General features: G+C 40.5%; 1 protein-coding gene across 1 annotated transcript in view; it reads left to right on the top strand.

The window, feature by feature from the left end:
* Nucleotides 1-617: 617 nt before the first annotated feature.
* The window catches only part of LOC130928960 (gastrula zinc finger protein XlCGF57.1-like), a 30,544-nt gene continuing 14,869 nt past the window's right edge, over nucleotides 618-16,292 (top strand). The window contains exons 1-2 of the mRNA XM_057855812.1: nucleotides 618-913; nucleotides 10,433-10,831. Of these exons, the coding sequence (XP_057711795.1) occupies nucleotides 907-913; nucleotides 10,433-10,831 (406 nt within the window). The 5' untranslated portion in view covers nucleotides 618-906. The remainder of the gene's footprint in view (nucleotides 914-10,432; nucleotides 10,832-16,292) is intronic.

The raw sequence follows: 16,292 nt of genomic DNA on the forward strand, positions 1-16,292 counted from the left end.
TCGTATGTTGTCGGCGATTAGCCTCGCAATGATCTTAATTGTGGTTATTTGTCAGCCCCGTAGACGAGGCCAGTTTCTTTCACTTGGTACCAGCTTAATATTATTAAAAAAATAACGATGGTGGAAGAAAGGGAAGTCACAAACATTTTGAATTTGAAACTATGTCGTACTACGTCGTATGTTGTCGGCGATTAGCCTAGCAATGATCTTAATTGTGGTTGTCAAGCCAAAACCCTCTAAATATATATTAAATGCATCTTACCGGGTATAAAATGACTACTACATAGTCTGTGGTGATTTTTTGGTGTCCAGTTTTCACGTCGAATTGCAGCCGTCCATTTCGCTCTCCTCTTTGGATCCCTCGGAATACGGTAAAACTTCAAGTCTCTCCTTCCATCTTCTCTGTTAGTGCAACCAACAGCCACACACGCCTTCACCATTTTGATTATTAATGTTAAGGAGCAGAAAAACACGCCGTAAATAGGAGAAATGTACGTAGCCGTAACAGGTTAACACTATGTTTTGACGGACAAGTGGGCGGAACCATACAGCGAGCACGTGGTACGTGGGTAGGCTCTATACGTCCGCGTCGGCGCGTCGTGCGTCATGACGTAGGCATGAGTGGCTGGCTGATTTGCCGTCGGATTGCTTGGAAATGTGATGTTTTGAAGACAATCCACTTTTCATCTCTCCTTAGCCCCGTAATTGACGGTGCCATACATTGTCGGACACGCCAAGAATCCGTTCAATCTCGCTTCTGCTTCGAGTCGTTTGGGTGCACTATGAAACTTCGAGGCCTGCATAGGTTAGCCTAGCCTAGCCTAGTCTAGTTAGCTGTTAGCAAAGAGAACAAACTCCGCGCATGGGATCAACACGTCGCCGAGCAAACAAACATCAAGTCCCAAAATGTCTGGTGAGTTGACTTTTGACTCCTTTGTCTCGCAACTACCATACATTACTATTCTAATGTTTATAGACAAAATGTATGACTAGTGCTGTCACGCAGCACCCCATTAGGGAATGGGACGTACTACGTCATTGTTTGGACGCGCCTCCATGCTGATAATATGCTTTCCATCCGGTGTTGTGCCGAAAAATAGCCGCCTTGCGTGAATGTCCTCCCCGACGGGAACGCTTATTTAAAACGCTTTATTGAGCGTTTATTTTATTTTATTTAATTTATTTGCGTATTTATTTTATTATTGATCGCCCACACGTCACTCGTACAAACAGCTTTTTCTTACCAAACGACGGACACGGAAACTATTTTCACCCTCAAATACACAACACGGTTGACACTATTAATAGGCTCGAGCGTATGACGTGGCACTCGCGAGGTTTCCGCCGCTATCGCCATTGTGGAAGCGAGAAACAAACGGAGGCATTTCAACACAGGTCGCTCTTTAAAAATGGTTGGAAATTATTGTGCGGTAAAGAATTGCAACAACCGATCGAATAGAAAGGAGAATGTACAGCTCGACGGAACACCATTGAGTTTCTTCCGGATCCCTACATGGAGAAAAGGCGAGGGAAAGCTCATATCTGAACTTGCCAAACGTCGAAGAATGGCATGGGTGGCCTCGATCAGAAGGAAGGGCATAACGTTTGATTCTCCAGTTACACACTGAGTTTGCTCTATGCACTTCCACTCCGGTAAGTTAATTTCGTTTGTTTACGCAAATTTCAGTAACTTTACGCCCTAAGTCGGCCTGTTGTTAGCTATTGCTACAGCTAAACAACTAGCATGCATACATGTGCATTGTCTTTATAAGACATAATTCCTGTCGTTGCTAAATGAAAAAGCTGTAATATTTTGACGTGAGAGAGTGGCAAAGAATTTGTACACAGGCTACATTTTATGCAGCAAAAGATTTGTATATCCGTGGTCACAGACTAATGTAAACACACGTTGCCTACCTTTGCTAGAAAGATGGTGTTGCGTTTTGCTATGGTCATAAAGTGAAGATCCTGCACCCATCCGCAGCAAAACTGTTCGTAGCTTTGTAGCGATTTGTAGTTTCGGAATTGCTGATGAGTGTAGTAACATATACCAAACACTAAATACAGCATGATGTCCATTTCGCGTAGTGGTGGAAGCTTGTCGACATCTTTATTCCATTTGTGTTCGGCTTGCTCGTGAGGGTCAACATTGTTCACATCCTTAAAATTGCTCACATATCTGTCCTTCGCCGTGGTAACAAGTTTGTCTCTGTTTCGAACTGGCAAGTTTTCCCTACGTTTTTCCATCTTTGGCACTCGTAGTTGAATTGTATTTGCCGTTAAGTTTAAATGTCCCGTGATGCAGACGTGCTTCCGCAATGGCTGTGTTGTCGCAAATCTCGCACGATTCCGTGCTGCTGTGACGTAAACGCTCGAGCCTAATTGGAACGAGTGCGGGGTAACGTTGATCTGAATAATATGGCATGATCTGAATAATATGGCATGGTGATAGGCAAATTATAATGTAGGTGATAGGAAAACACCTCCTGTTATATTTAATTTTCTTTCTTGATCGAATAAGAGTATGGATTTTCTCTATCTGATTAAAAGAAATGTCTTCAATAGCTAACAAAGGATTAACATGTGTTTTGTATACTTGTAATATGATTGGAAAAAAAACAATTACCAAGGGAAATGGTCATGTGTAGCTTTTATATTTTGTGGTAATTAATAGTAAACTACTGCCATTTAGTGGCTGTTTTTTAAAGGGGAACTTTGAAGTAAGGTTGGCCAACCATGTTTTTGAATAATATCAATGGCTAAACAATTATAAGCATATTTTCATAATTTTTTTTAACGCAACCCTTCCAGATTCTTTGTTTAACCCATAGCAACGCCCTTGACAACGAAAATGCTTTTCTTCGGCAATCTTCGGAAATCTTCGGAAATTTCGTCACACCTAGACGTGCGAGGGAAGTCCACCATAGAACAGTATTGTTTGTTGCATTGCTTCTCGGTAAGATGCCACAGCGGTGTGTGGCGATGTTTTGTTCTCGCTCAAACTAAAAGTTGTATGAGTGGCCAAAGGATAGCAGGGCACGTAAATGGACATCTTTCGTTCGCACGAAGCGAATTAATTTCACGCCATCATTGAGTAGTGTTCTCTGCTGCAAACACTTCGAAGATGCCTGCTTCCTTAACCGGTCTGCTTATGATCAAGGATTTGCCAAAAAGTAAGTGTGATTTTTGGATAGATGACTGATGACTTTGTCAAAGCATAGCTGCCTACTGTTGTGGAATTGAACAGTATAAGCTAGCGACGTTAGCCGAAAGTTAACTCGTGGAAATCCCCGATCATAGTTGTTGTTGCGTTCGCTAGGTTAAGCGTGTTTAAATTGTGCGTCATCTACGATCATGTCCGAAAGGGTTAATCCACTGTCAATCGGGAAACGGGTGTGGATGTGCATATAAACGGGTCGGCGTCGCGGTAATTCACGGTCACGTTGCTGTAAGAGACACACACCGCCGGTAAGTCTGTGCACATTTATTTGTATTTGTATTATGTATTTCCACCTTCATGCTTCAAGCATTGCATTGCTTATGGACGGTTCAGCGTTCACGGTGATCGCATCGCATCGGCTTCTAGTTTGCGTTTTATGAGAGCCGCTGACAGGTGACAGCTGAAAAATAGCGTGTTGGTTTAGCGTAGCCATTGAGTCAATCTTGCAGCGAATCAGTGAGCGCGCAGGTCACGCAGTGAATCATGGGAAATGTAGTCTCGGGACAACACTGAAGTGGTGCTTTGTAATCTGTTCGCTTGTGTGAAAAAACTACATTTCCTCACACCATTAGACGCCAATTCCTGCCGAGAGCTGTGCCGAGCTGTGTTCTAACTTTTCCATAAGAACTGCTCCATGTGTTAATAAAGAGACAAGGTTGTCAGCGCGTCGTGTCTTCGATACATTTGTAAACAAAAAGCTCATAACAAGACATGCACAATCCGTTTAAGAGACGCTGGAGTGGGAGGCGAAGAGGAGATCGGCGAGAAGCAAAACTTCGCGGTCGAATGTGGCGGCAGTCCGCTATTATTTTGTTTTCTTATTGTTGCCACAATAAAGTGGAGAAAGCCATCGAAGACTCATCTCCTTCTTTCCCCCCAACGTTTTTATTAGAGCTGGGAATCTTTGGGCACCTAACGATTCGATTACAATTACGATTCATATGGTCCGATTCGATTCTAAAACGATTATTGATGCACCCCCCCCCCCCCTTTTTTTTTTTTTTTTTTTTTTTTTTTAATATTTTGTACATTTGTTCCAAAATTGTTCAAAAATACTCTCAGGCTAAACCAAACTACTATTTCAGTATCAAGTTAACATATAGCAGTAAACAAATATACAAAAATAACAGTAAATAAAAAACTCCAGTCCCCATTCTGTATCAGCAGCTTTAAACTACATTCAATTAATTTAATGTTGTGAATCAACCGTTAAAGTTGTTAAAATTGCTCCCGTTAATCCATAATTTCCCTTTTGTCAACTTTCGACATGTGAAAGTTTTAAAACTATTTTAAAGATAGATTCAAGTCAATATTTTACCGATTTAGGAGTATTTTAGATAAAAAGTTAATTAGGTTTGCTTGGAAGGTTCGCTACAACAGCCTTGCAGAGAAGTGTACTGCTTTAAGATGGCGGCCGTTTACTACGTCTGCATCTAGCTTTTTGTAGATGTGCTGCAAACGCTACCGCTACCGTAGTGCATCTAGTCTTATATAAATGATATAGAGCTGAAACGAGTACTCGAGCAACTCGAGTAACTCGAGTTTAAAAACTGATCCGAGTAATTTTATTCACCTCGAGTAATCGTTTATTTTGACAGCTCAAAGCATCACGTTTTGCTCGGACTATTTTTAATGCGGGACAACGCGCTGTCACGTGCGGAGAGGAAGAAGGGGGGGGGGGAACTTACTGCTGCCGACAGCCGCAACAAACAACGCCGACGTTGCTAAATACTAGCCCGTACGATGCTACGTTGGTACAGGTAGCGTCTCATGCGTCTCATAGAGATCACATGTATGTTGAACTAGATGCTAAATGACAGACTCGGCCGCGTCTGGGCAGCTTTAGTAAACAGCCGCCATCTTAAAGCAGTAGAGCGCTAAGCGCTAATGTAGAGCGCTAAGCGCTAATAAAGAGCGCTAAGCGCTAATAAAGAGTGCTAAGCGCTAATAAATAAGATTAACGTTCCTGTTCTGAAGTCACGTTAGCCCTGCGGAGGGCTAGGTTTCTATTAATTATGACCACTGTCGATGCTTGGCTAACGTGTCTTACATACAGGCTTTAACATAACATAGCATTGTGGAGTGATGAGGGTGTAAAATAAAAACTTAATCATGCTAACTATCAATTTTAGCTCAGTAGTCATTGCTGGATAAAACACCAAGTAGCACTGGTGCTAATGTGCTCCAATACAGCTTGTATCATACATTTATTTTGAACATTGCAAAAACTCAAAATCCTATCAGGACTTACAGTTTAGACTAACTTAAAACTTAACTAGAACTTAAAAATGGCTTGACACAAAGAGAAATTCAATTGAAAGACGTGGGAAAAAATCCAAACTTTTAAGTGATGTGTGTTATCAAGCGTAACGGCATTTTTAGGTAAGATATATATATATATTTTTGTAATAAGAACTAAAGTTTTTTGAGTGAAAGCAGTGAATGTCTTTTTTTTTTTTTTTTTTTAATTCTAGTTACATCTGAGATGCAATTGTTGGCTGTTTTCAACAATATACATCAAAAATAAAGACATTGATTGACTGAAAATGGTTCAAAATTAGATGAAATGTCTTGTTTTCTCATGTATATTTATAATTGCTCTTCACCTAAAAATATATTTGTTTTATCCGATTACTCGATTAATCGATAGAATTTTCAGTCGATTACTCGATTACTAAAATATTCGATAGCTGCAGCCCTAAAATGATATCTACCGTAACATTATGTGGATGACGTACTTTTGTAGCAGCTTCAGGTATGTTATTGTGTTCTTTTATCTCGTGGCATGAGTTGAGCTAGAGCCGTGAGTTGAGCATTGGCATTACCCAAGGGGCCGGGTAATGAGAAGCATGATGTTTAGCTACTCTCGCTCCGTTGCTCATTGACCGCGCGGCGCGCTCAGTGTGTTGTACTTCCGCTTTACTTGGCATATTTCAATAATCGGAATTTGGATGTTTGTGAATCGTTCTCGAATCTTCCACGGCCGAATCGCGAATAATCTAAGAATCGGAAATTTTGCACACCTCTAGTTTTTATATTATTATTTTATATGCACGAGAGCTGCCGGATCTGCCAAAATGAACATGAAGTCTGATTATTATTTTTTTTTTAACAATGTCATCAGATAGACAAAAACATAACATTATGTGCAAATGCCTGCATCTTCAAATCATAAAAATAATAACAGCCTATATCTTACCAATGTTGTAATCTCGATGGGTCTTGTATCCATTCCATGTCAGGTAGTCTAGGTACATTGTTTGCATTCTGATTAGCGTCTGGCTAATACATGTTAGATCCAACATAAAATTCCAACTCCTCTTTTTCCTCCAACTCTTCAAAAACTTGGATCTCCTCCCTTGCGCTCGGTCTATCGCTTATATCGCTGTTTGAATCATTGTTTGAAGGGCTTTGTTTGGCGGCCGTATGTATGGAGCTGCCAACGCTGTTCCCGGTGTGACGTATCACTTCCGGCCGGGTTCGTCCCCTGTCAGGCTCGAACTTCGGAAACGCGATTATTTTGTCAAATATACAACATATAAATTATTTTTTCATGCTTTATTTGGTGGACAATGTTTAATTACTTTACTTGTGACCCTATTTGGCATGTGAAGAAATTAGTTCACGCTACAGCTTTAAACTTTCACTGCCAATTGCAAGATTTTCCCTAGCACTTTACAGTTAAGGTGACCAACTTGACAATCACAAGTTAAGGGGACCAACTTGACAATCACCAACCTACCACCTTGACTAGGTCCTCTTAAAAGGGAAACCTGCTGGATTGCAAATGTACCGTAATTTCTGAAGTTGCTTTACAAAAATAGTGTAAAATCCATTTTATCCTGGGGGAAAAAATCTGAAAGACCTTATATTTAAATGTGTTTTGAATTTTAATTGTATCTTTAGTAAATGTGCATTCTTTTGTCAAACACACTTGGTAATTGAGGTTAAATTTGATGTTCAGTGATTTATTTTTTAAATATGATTCAATATTATCTAAATAATGTGTGAAAAGTATTAATTTTCAGTTGAAATGTCATTAAAAAGGTCTTAAAAGTCTTGAATTTGGATTTATCCATCCTGGGGGGACCCAGTATAATAGTTGCTGGGACACAAATCTTTAACAGTACATTTACAATGACTACGAACACCAATCTGCAATGTATTCAATTTAAAATACTGCATAGATAGCATAAAACTCAATTTAATATGTACAAAATGGGCTTTTGCCAATCCAGTAAATGTCCAAACCAAGGGCATAGGTTTAAACGCATAACCTGCATGTACACTTTTTGCTGAAAAGTTGGAAGTGTTATATCCCTACCGTCCCTTTGCAAACCTACGTTCTTGGTCCAAACTGTCAGGAGAATACTCCAGATACATACAGTATTTGCATGCTATTTGGCAGTGTGAAAGTGTACAACAGGTCTGGCTGCGGGTAATGAAGGAACTCTTATCCCTTTCGAACTTCGGGATTCCATTGTCTCCAAATCTTGCTCTGCTCGGTGATCTGAATATTTCATGTAATCAGGCCTGTCTGCTACTGGCGTCTTTAACGATCGCTAGAAAATCAAAACAATGTTGCTCAATTGGAAAAATAAATATTAACACGGACTAATGGCTAAATTTAGTCATGGAACATATTACACTGGAGCAAATATCTGCAAAACCGAACAAACAAATTGTACAACGATGAAAAAAAATGGTCAAAATTCACCAGAACGCTGAAGGTAGAATCATGATTCTTTCTTGCATGTGAAGTAGGGGTGTGACAAAATATCCAAATGGTGATATATTGTGATACTTTGTATCCCAAAATGTTATCAATATGCTCCTGCCAAGAATTGGTATATCGTTGGGGCGCTTACAGGTTGCTTTTTGTTCATTTTAAGGCATTTACAAGTTTCTGTTGAGTTTGAGTCACTGCCTATTCATTTGAGGGCAATTTTTAGCTCCTGTGCTGAAATTCAAAATAGAACCAGAAGTGACCCAAACATGCCCCAAAATCATCACTAAGTGACCCATAAATGCCCCAAAATCAAAAAGGAGTGACTATATAAATCATCAGCTAATAAAAACATTCAGAACACTGTGACTTCAATTTTCCAACAGGATTCAAAACAATTCTTACATTTTCTTTTCGTGGTATGTCTAAATTGTCTTAAGCCAGTGCTTCTCAATTATTTTCTGTGACGCCCCCCCAGGAAGACGTAAACGTTTCGCGACCCCTCAACTCTGCCGCCACTGTCAATAGTATCATTTGTCTATAAAATTATTAATAAGTAGACTTCTGCATAACATTGTGCCCTTTTTAATATTTAAAAAAGTAATATTGATCAACTTACGATAAAGTATGACATTAATAACATTGTTTTGTTGGTAACAGAAAAGACTTAAAGCGCATCACATTCCCTGTATCAAAAAAAAAAAAAAAAAAAAAGTCACATCCAAACTGTAAAAATACACTCAAGATACATCTTTTAATACGAAAAAAATCAAATGTAATAAAATCAATAAATAATGATAAATTCAAATTGTATAGCAAGTTAACTCATGAGAACAATATGTCAAACCATTTGACCGTAAAAACTAAATTTAATAGAGCAAAAACAACATTGTCATTGGACAGGGACAGTTTTTATTTTTTGCTATTTTGCACTGAGCAACTTATTATGCCACCTAATATGATGGTAACAGCGCTCGCTGGTTTACTGATGTAACACTGATAAAGCGGGACGATTATTGGCAATATTCGGCATTTCTTCGCTGAAAAAAAAATATAGTGGCTTATCAATGGGATCGGGGTCTAATCTTTTCAATTAATTAATGCTATTTCCTCGTCTCCTTCTGTATTAAAAGTCAAAGCCAAACGCGACATACGCTTTGTCATTTCTCCAGTGCACTTGCTGGGTTTAAAAATACTGTTCACACTCTGAAAATAAGAGCGCCACTGTCACCCAAAAAGTATGTTCCTGGAGGACACATGCGCCACCCCTGGCATCGCTCTGCGCCCCCCTTGGGGGGCCCGCCCCACTATTTGAGAAGTACTGTCTTAAGCATTAGGGTGAGCACCAGCAGAGTAGATAAATAATTGTCACAAATTACTGGAGTGAAGTATGTGGGAAAAAAAACTTAATGATGCACGTTGACAGGACGCTATTACTGAGTATTAGGGCCAAATAAATAAAATAGAATAAGGACTCCGACAGTAAAGTCGTACTATTGCTATGAGAAGAAAGTCGCATTATTAAGTAGTGGTAGTTGTTGTGAGGAGCTACGCACTTTCCAGAACGGACATGTACCTTAACTTGAAGCTACGACGAAGCATTAGTATAAATCCTCATAATGTTTATTATTGTTTCTTCAGCTACATTAGCCCGACGTAATTATATGGCTTTTATTCTCGTACTATTAATTCGATATTTATTCTAGTAGTTACAGTTCATTGTTTTTTCTCGCACTATTTCTATGAGAATAAAAGTCGTATTATTATGTAGCTGATTAAGCAGCTACGTACTTTACGTAGCGCCATGCTGCCTCTGTTAAAATCAACAATATTGAAGGCATCTTGTGATTTAGAATTAGTTTTACAAATAAGGAAATCCTTAATATTTTGACTCATCTACATCAAATGATGATCAATAGAAAGATGTATAATCTAATGCTTCGTCATGGCTCCCAGCTAAGGTAAAGTGTGTAGCAGTTTACAACGGCATTACCCCTATGTAATAATGACTTTTTTTCCTCGTAGCAATAGTACAACTTTATTCTCGTAGTTCTCTTTTACTTAAGGCCATATCGCCCATTCCTAATATGGATTTACAAGAGACTGAATACGAACGTGACACCCTAATCCATTGAATTAAGTCGATGCTTTGGCCACTGTGGTCTGCTATTTTGACTTTGTGCCACTTTCCTCACTTGCATCCTGAGCATGTGACATTCTCAACTTTCCACGCATGTATTTTATTATTTTTTTTACTCGCCTTTAACCATCAATGGACACATTTACTTTATCAACTACGTGAACAACGTCGACTAGTCGGGACGGCTCTATTACATTGTGTCGTAGTGGATGACAACAAGATACGAATAAATACAAAATCGTCACAGAGGTTTACTTCTGAAGCAGTACATTTTTGGGGGGACAGGTAATGGCTAATGAATGACATAAAATTTGGCCCATGTGTGATTATGGTCTTGGTCTTGCAGATGTCAGTCAAGCGCATTGTCCTGAACGCCTGGAGTCTGCTCGCATGGAGGTAGCTGAAGAGTCGCCATACATCAAGAAGGTGGAGGTAGAATTTGTCCACATTAAAGAGGAGCAAGAGGAGTACTTCATTAGACTGCAGAACCCCCACATTGAGGAGCAGCAGCAACCTCATCCCCTCAAAAAGGAGGAGGAGGACCCTCCATATGTTAAAGTTGAGGTGGAGGACATCCCCAAGTGGACTAGTGAGCCCTTTAAGGGTGAAGATGGAGGTCCGAGTGAAGCCAGCGGGACGGAGCCTCCGAATGGCAGCAACAGCAGTTCAAAAGAAGGATCCCAAGCAGACAACCCCCTCACTCGACCATCAGATATTGACGACTTCACATCACACTCACTGTTCTGTGAGTATTACGTTACTCACCTTGAGGGGAATGTGGGGCTCTGTGTGAAGAAGAAACGGGAACTGTCATTTGGTAGCATTTGTTCAATCCGTTTAGTCTTTATGCGACAGTGTGTCCAATCCTTGTTGTATACGAATTATGACTGACACATTTTGACATCGGCACATCAACGCAAGTTTAAGGTGCATTACACCTATGTGTAAACTTCTGAAACGGAATAACATGTATAGTGATCGTCTGCAAAACAAGCGTGTGCACCATGATTGTGTGAAAGACGAGCACATGACAGAAAACACTCAGGTGGCTTGAAATTCCGTTCTGAGACCCCCAATTCGACCATATTTAAAAAATGTCAACATGCATGTCTGGTTCGTCATTGGAAACATTAAAATATCTTTTCTTTTTTTTTTTCTGAGCAGGAGGGCATTTTTGACTCCCTAAAAGTAGGTGAAATCATGTGAGCTAAAAATCGAGTTTCTCATTTTAAAAACAAGTTTCGGACACCTGTACTGGAACATATTAAATAATAAACACTTCAATTAATGTTTTGCAACAGAAAATTATTATTAAAATCAGCAAAGGGGAGATAATTGGGCCACTTTGGAGCAGGGGAAGGTTTTTTTTAAATCGGGGAAACAAATAAAATCAACAACTACACCTTGAAGAGGAAGTTCCCCACACGTTGTAATTTCATAGTTAGCTGGAGTAAGGACTACCCATCTGTCATAATCAGGTGCCCCTTCTCGGATGATGCCAACGTCTTCATCTCTGCGTAGGTATTGAGGCTTCTTGAGGTAATGCACAGAGAAGCCACTGTCATCATCATGCACTTCAACTGATACTCGGGGGCTGAAACTGTCTGCGGTCCACGTCCCACCAGACTGACGTTATTCCAAACCGCCGCCCAACATTATTTTGTTGTAGTCTTTGTCGTTGTGTAGCCCATATTCCAGCAATGGGGTACCGCACGCTACACGTCACTTCCGCTCATTAATATTTACAGTGCCTTGCAAAAGTATTCGGCCCCCTTGAACCTTGCAAACTTTCGCCACATTTCAGGCTTCAAACATAAAGATATAAAATTTTAATTTTTTGTCAAGAATCAACAACAAGTGGGACACAACCGTGAAGTGGAACAAAATTTATTGGATAATTTAAACTTTTTTAACAAATAAAAAACTGAAAAGTGGGGCGTGCAATATTATTCGGCCCCCTTGCGTTAATACTTTGTAGCGCCACCTTTTGCTCCAATTAAAGCTGCAAGTCGCTTGGGGTATGTTTCTATCAGTTTTGCACATCGAGAGACTGACATTAGGCGCTTTCGCACTGCAGGAACTTGAGTACTTAGCTCCTTTAACTATCCCGCCCTCCTGTAGTTCGAGGAGCTATCCTTCGCGAAGCAGTCGTGTTCGCACATGGGGTACTACGCCCAATAAGACCTGCTGTGACGTTTTAGTCTGCGCCAGTGACGCATTATTTACTCGCCAGTCGCCACACCCACCAGCGGCGCATAAGCTAAACAGAAGACAACGAAATGGAGACCGTTGAAGACACCGCAGCAATTCTTGCATGTTTGAAGGGAATCGTTTCCATCAGCGAGCAATCCCAGCATCTAACGACGAGACTGGTAGCGCACATTAAAAGACAACAGAGCCAAAGGCAAGCGATGTTTCTTCGTTTCATGGAGACCGAAAGGGTAGCAGACGACCGTAGAAGACAAAGGAGGCCATGGGTAAGTGTAAAACAATGTATTTGACGTGTTTACTAAGGATGTAAGTGTTCACGTGATGCGCGAAAAGTAAGGGGCGTGTTTGCCGCTGATTTCAGCGAATCACCAAAGAGCTTCGTAATATCGTTCCTGCGGCCCCGCGGAAAGTACTCACTTCAGAGTCGGCGCTAAAATGTAGCTCGGAAGACGAGGTCCGCGTCCTAGGTTCTTACATATTCGAACACACAAAATGACGTCATCCACCCCCAAAAGGGTCGAGGAACTGCGAATAGTTACAACAGTGCGAAAGCGCCTATTCTTGCCCATTCTTCCTTGCAAAACAGCTCGAGCTCAGTGAGGTTGGATGGAGAGTGTTTGTGAACAGCAGTCTTCAGCTCTTTCCACAGATTCTCGATTGGATTCAGGTCTGGACTTTGACTTGGCCATTCTAACACCTGGATACGTTTATTTTTGAACCATTCCATTGTAGATTTGGCTTTATGTTTTGGATCATTGTCCTGTTGGAAGATAAATCTCCGTCCCAGTCTCAGGTCTTGTGCAGATACCAACAGGTTTTCTTCCAGAATGTTCCTGTATTTGGCTGCATCCATCTTCCCGTCAATTTTAACCATCTTCCCTGTCCCTGCTGAAGAAAAGCAGGCCCAAACCATGATGCTGCGACCACCATGTTTGACAGTGGGGATGGTGTGTTCAGGGTGATGAGCTGTGTTGCTTTTACGCCAAACATATCGTTTTGCATTGTTGTCAAAAAGTTCCATTTTGGTTTCATCTGACCAGAGCACCTTCTTCCACATGTTTGGTGTGTCTCCTAGGTGGCTTGTGGCAAACTTTAAACAAGACTTTTTATGGATATCTTTGAGAAATGGGTTTCTTCTTGCCACTCTTCCATAAAGGCTAGATTTGTGCAGTGTACGACTGATTGTTGTCCTATGGACAGACTCTCCCACCTCAGCTGTAGATCTCTGCAGTTCATCCAGAGTGATCATGGGCCTCTTGGCTGCATCTCTGATCAGTTTTCTCCTTGTTTGAGAAGAAAGTTTGGAAGGACGGCCGGGTCTTGGTAGATTTGCAGTGGTCTGATGCTCCTTCCATTTCAATATGATGGCTTGCACAGTGCTCCTTGAGATGTTTAAAGCTTGGGAAATCTTTTTGTATCCAAATCCGGCTTTAAACTTCTCCACAACAGTATCTCGGACCTGCCTGGTGTGTTCCTTGGTTTTCATAATGCTCTCTGCACTTTAAACAGAACCCTGAGACTATCACAGAGCAGGTGCATTTATAGGGAGACTTGATTACACACAGGTGGATTCTATTTATCATCATCGGTCATTTAGGACAACATTGGATCATTCAGAGATCCTCACTGAACTTCTGGAGTGAGTTTGCTGCACTGAAAGTAAAGGGGCCGAATAATATTGCACGCCCCACTTTTCAGTTTATGTGGCGAAAGGTTGCAAGATTCAAGGGGGCCAAATACTTTTGCAAGGCTCTGTATATAGAACCAGATGCTACACGACAGACTCGACTGCGTTAGCAACACTGAAGTATTGAAAACCAGATGCGTTAGTAAACAGCCGCCATCTTAAAGCAGAAGACTTCCCTAGTAGGCTGTTGTGAACATTCCATGCGAACCTAATTAACTTTTTATCTAAAATACTCCTAAATCGGCAAAATCTTGACTTGAATCTATCTTCAAAACAAATTTAAAACTTTCACATGTCGAAAGTAGACAGAAGGGAATTTATGGAATAACGGGAGCAATTTTAACAACTTTAACAGTTGATTCGCAAAATTAAATGAATGTAGTTTAAAGCTGCTGATACAGAATGGGGACTTGTATGGAGGTAGATTTGTGTCTTTATTATTCAATCCAAAAAAAAGTTGCTTCAATCAAATAAAAAGTTGCTTCAATCAAAATATATATTTTCAATCGAAGAAAACGTCTCTTCAATCAAAAAAAATGTGTTTGAATGCAAAAATAAATTTGAAACTCCCAAAAATATATTTGAAAACTATTTTTCTTGGATTGAATTTTTTTTTTTTGATTTAAGTCAAGTTTTTTTTTTTATTGAAACACCATTTTTGATTGAAGTCATGTAATTTTGCGTTTGGACCACATTTACCTACCTTATCTACCTCATTTGCAAAAAGACAGTCGCTGTTTTTAAACAATTCAATGTGAGGCGATATTACCAAAAAAGACACGCTGACATGTACGACAAGATTACAGGGAAGATACGTAGCAACTTGTAGCTAGTTTAATTTTACAGCTGCAGTATTTCACAAGAGCCCGAGAGTCGAAAGAGTACGCTACAAAGGCTAGTTGCGAGATTGTTGAAATTCATTCATTCATTCATCTTCCATGCCGCTTATTCCTCACGACTTTCACGAGGGTCGCGGAGGTGCTGGAGCCCATCCCAGCTAACTACGGGCATTAATTTAAAAAAATGATAAAGCAAATGTGACACACGGAATGGCTTGCTAAAATTTGCTTAAATATATTGTTCTACGTAAAGGACGTCAGCCAAGGTCGGCCCCCCACAATTTTACCACACCAAATCTGGCCCCCTTTGCAAAAAGTTTGGACACCCCTGGCTTAGAGGGACGAAATTAAATTAATATCTCAAGCCCCCCCCAATTTACCGCAACATGGACCCGCATTTTTTTGTGCTTAGTTCGTGCTAGTTGTTAGGACACCCCTCTGTTATTGAGAGAGTTGGTACGCTCCATTAGCTGCGGGAGCTAAGCTTAGAAAAAGCTAAGAGTGACGTCCCCACTCGAAATTGATATCTCAATAAAAGCATAATACTGTATCTACAAAACCGTGACAGCACAAACGATTAACATCATTTTTATATAAATTTGTGTCTGATGGGGGGGCAACTTTATGGAGGCCTGTAGAGATGGTCACAAAGCACATATAGCAAAGTGTCGTCTTCTTTATTTTTTTTAACTTCTGAGTCATCGTCTTTGCAATTGTCTTGCGAGCCTTTTGCTGTCGTGTTGTGCCAATTGGCGTTCGTGCTTTTGCCAATTTGCAATCGCGCTTTAGGAATTGGGGATTGTGTTGTGGCGATTTGCATTCTTGCTGCGAGCCATTTGCTGTCGTGATGTGGCAATTGGGGTTCCTGCTTTTACCAATTTGCGATCGCGCTTTAGGAAATGGGGATCGTGTTGTGGCAGTTTGCATCATACTTTTTTTCTTTTGCAAAGCGTTTGCAATTGGGGTTCGTGCTTTTTTTATTTGCAAAGTGTTTGGACTTTGCATTTCGCCTGACACCTCTCAGCCACTGTACCTTTGTAAAGCGCTTGTTAATGATGAAAAAAAAAAAATCATGAGCAGTGAGGTAACTAGAGTGATGAACTAGTGCCTTCTATAAAAGTTATGTTCAGGGCTTTGTTAGTAAAGTTCTGAATGGTCACCAGTTATTTTTGTCAACGAGTTATTTAAGGCCCCTCTATAGAGCCTACCCACGTACCACGTGCTCGCTGTATGGTTCCGCCCACTTGTGCGTCATTTTGACTCTGTATTAGCATTGTTTTCAATTGATGGCGGAATTTAAAATGCGTTTCATGGAAGATCCGGTGCTTTCTGATGCCGCAAACTCACTGGATCTGTTGCATAAAAGGCGTTATGAGGAAAAGCTTCGTTCTATACAGTCGCCAGATCCATATTTGATACCCAAATCGATGTTTTTCGACCCACTGTCTTCGCCCTGTCTGCCCGACATC

The sequence above is a fragment of the Corythoichthys intestinalis genome, chromosome 13 (genome assembly GCF_030265065.1).
Source record: "Corythoichthys intestinalis isolate RoL2023-P3 chromosome 13, ASM3026506v1, whole genome shotgun sequence".
In the NCBI taxonomy this organism is placed as follows: Eukaryota; Metazoa; Chordata; class Actinopteri; order Syngnathiformes; family Syngnathidae; genus Corythoichthys; species Corythoichthys intestinalis.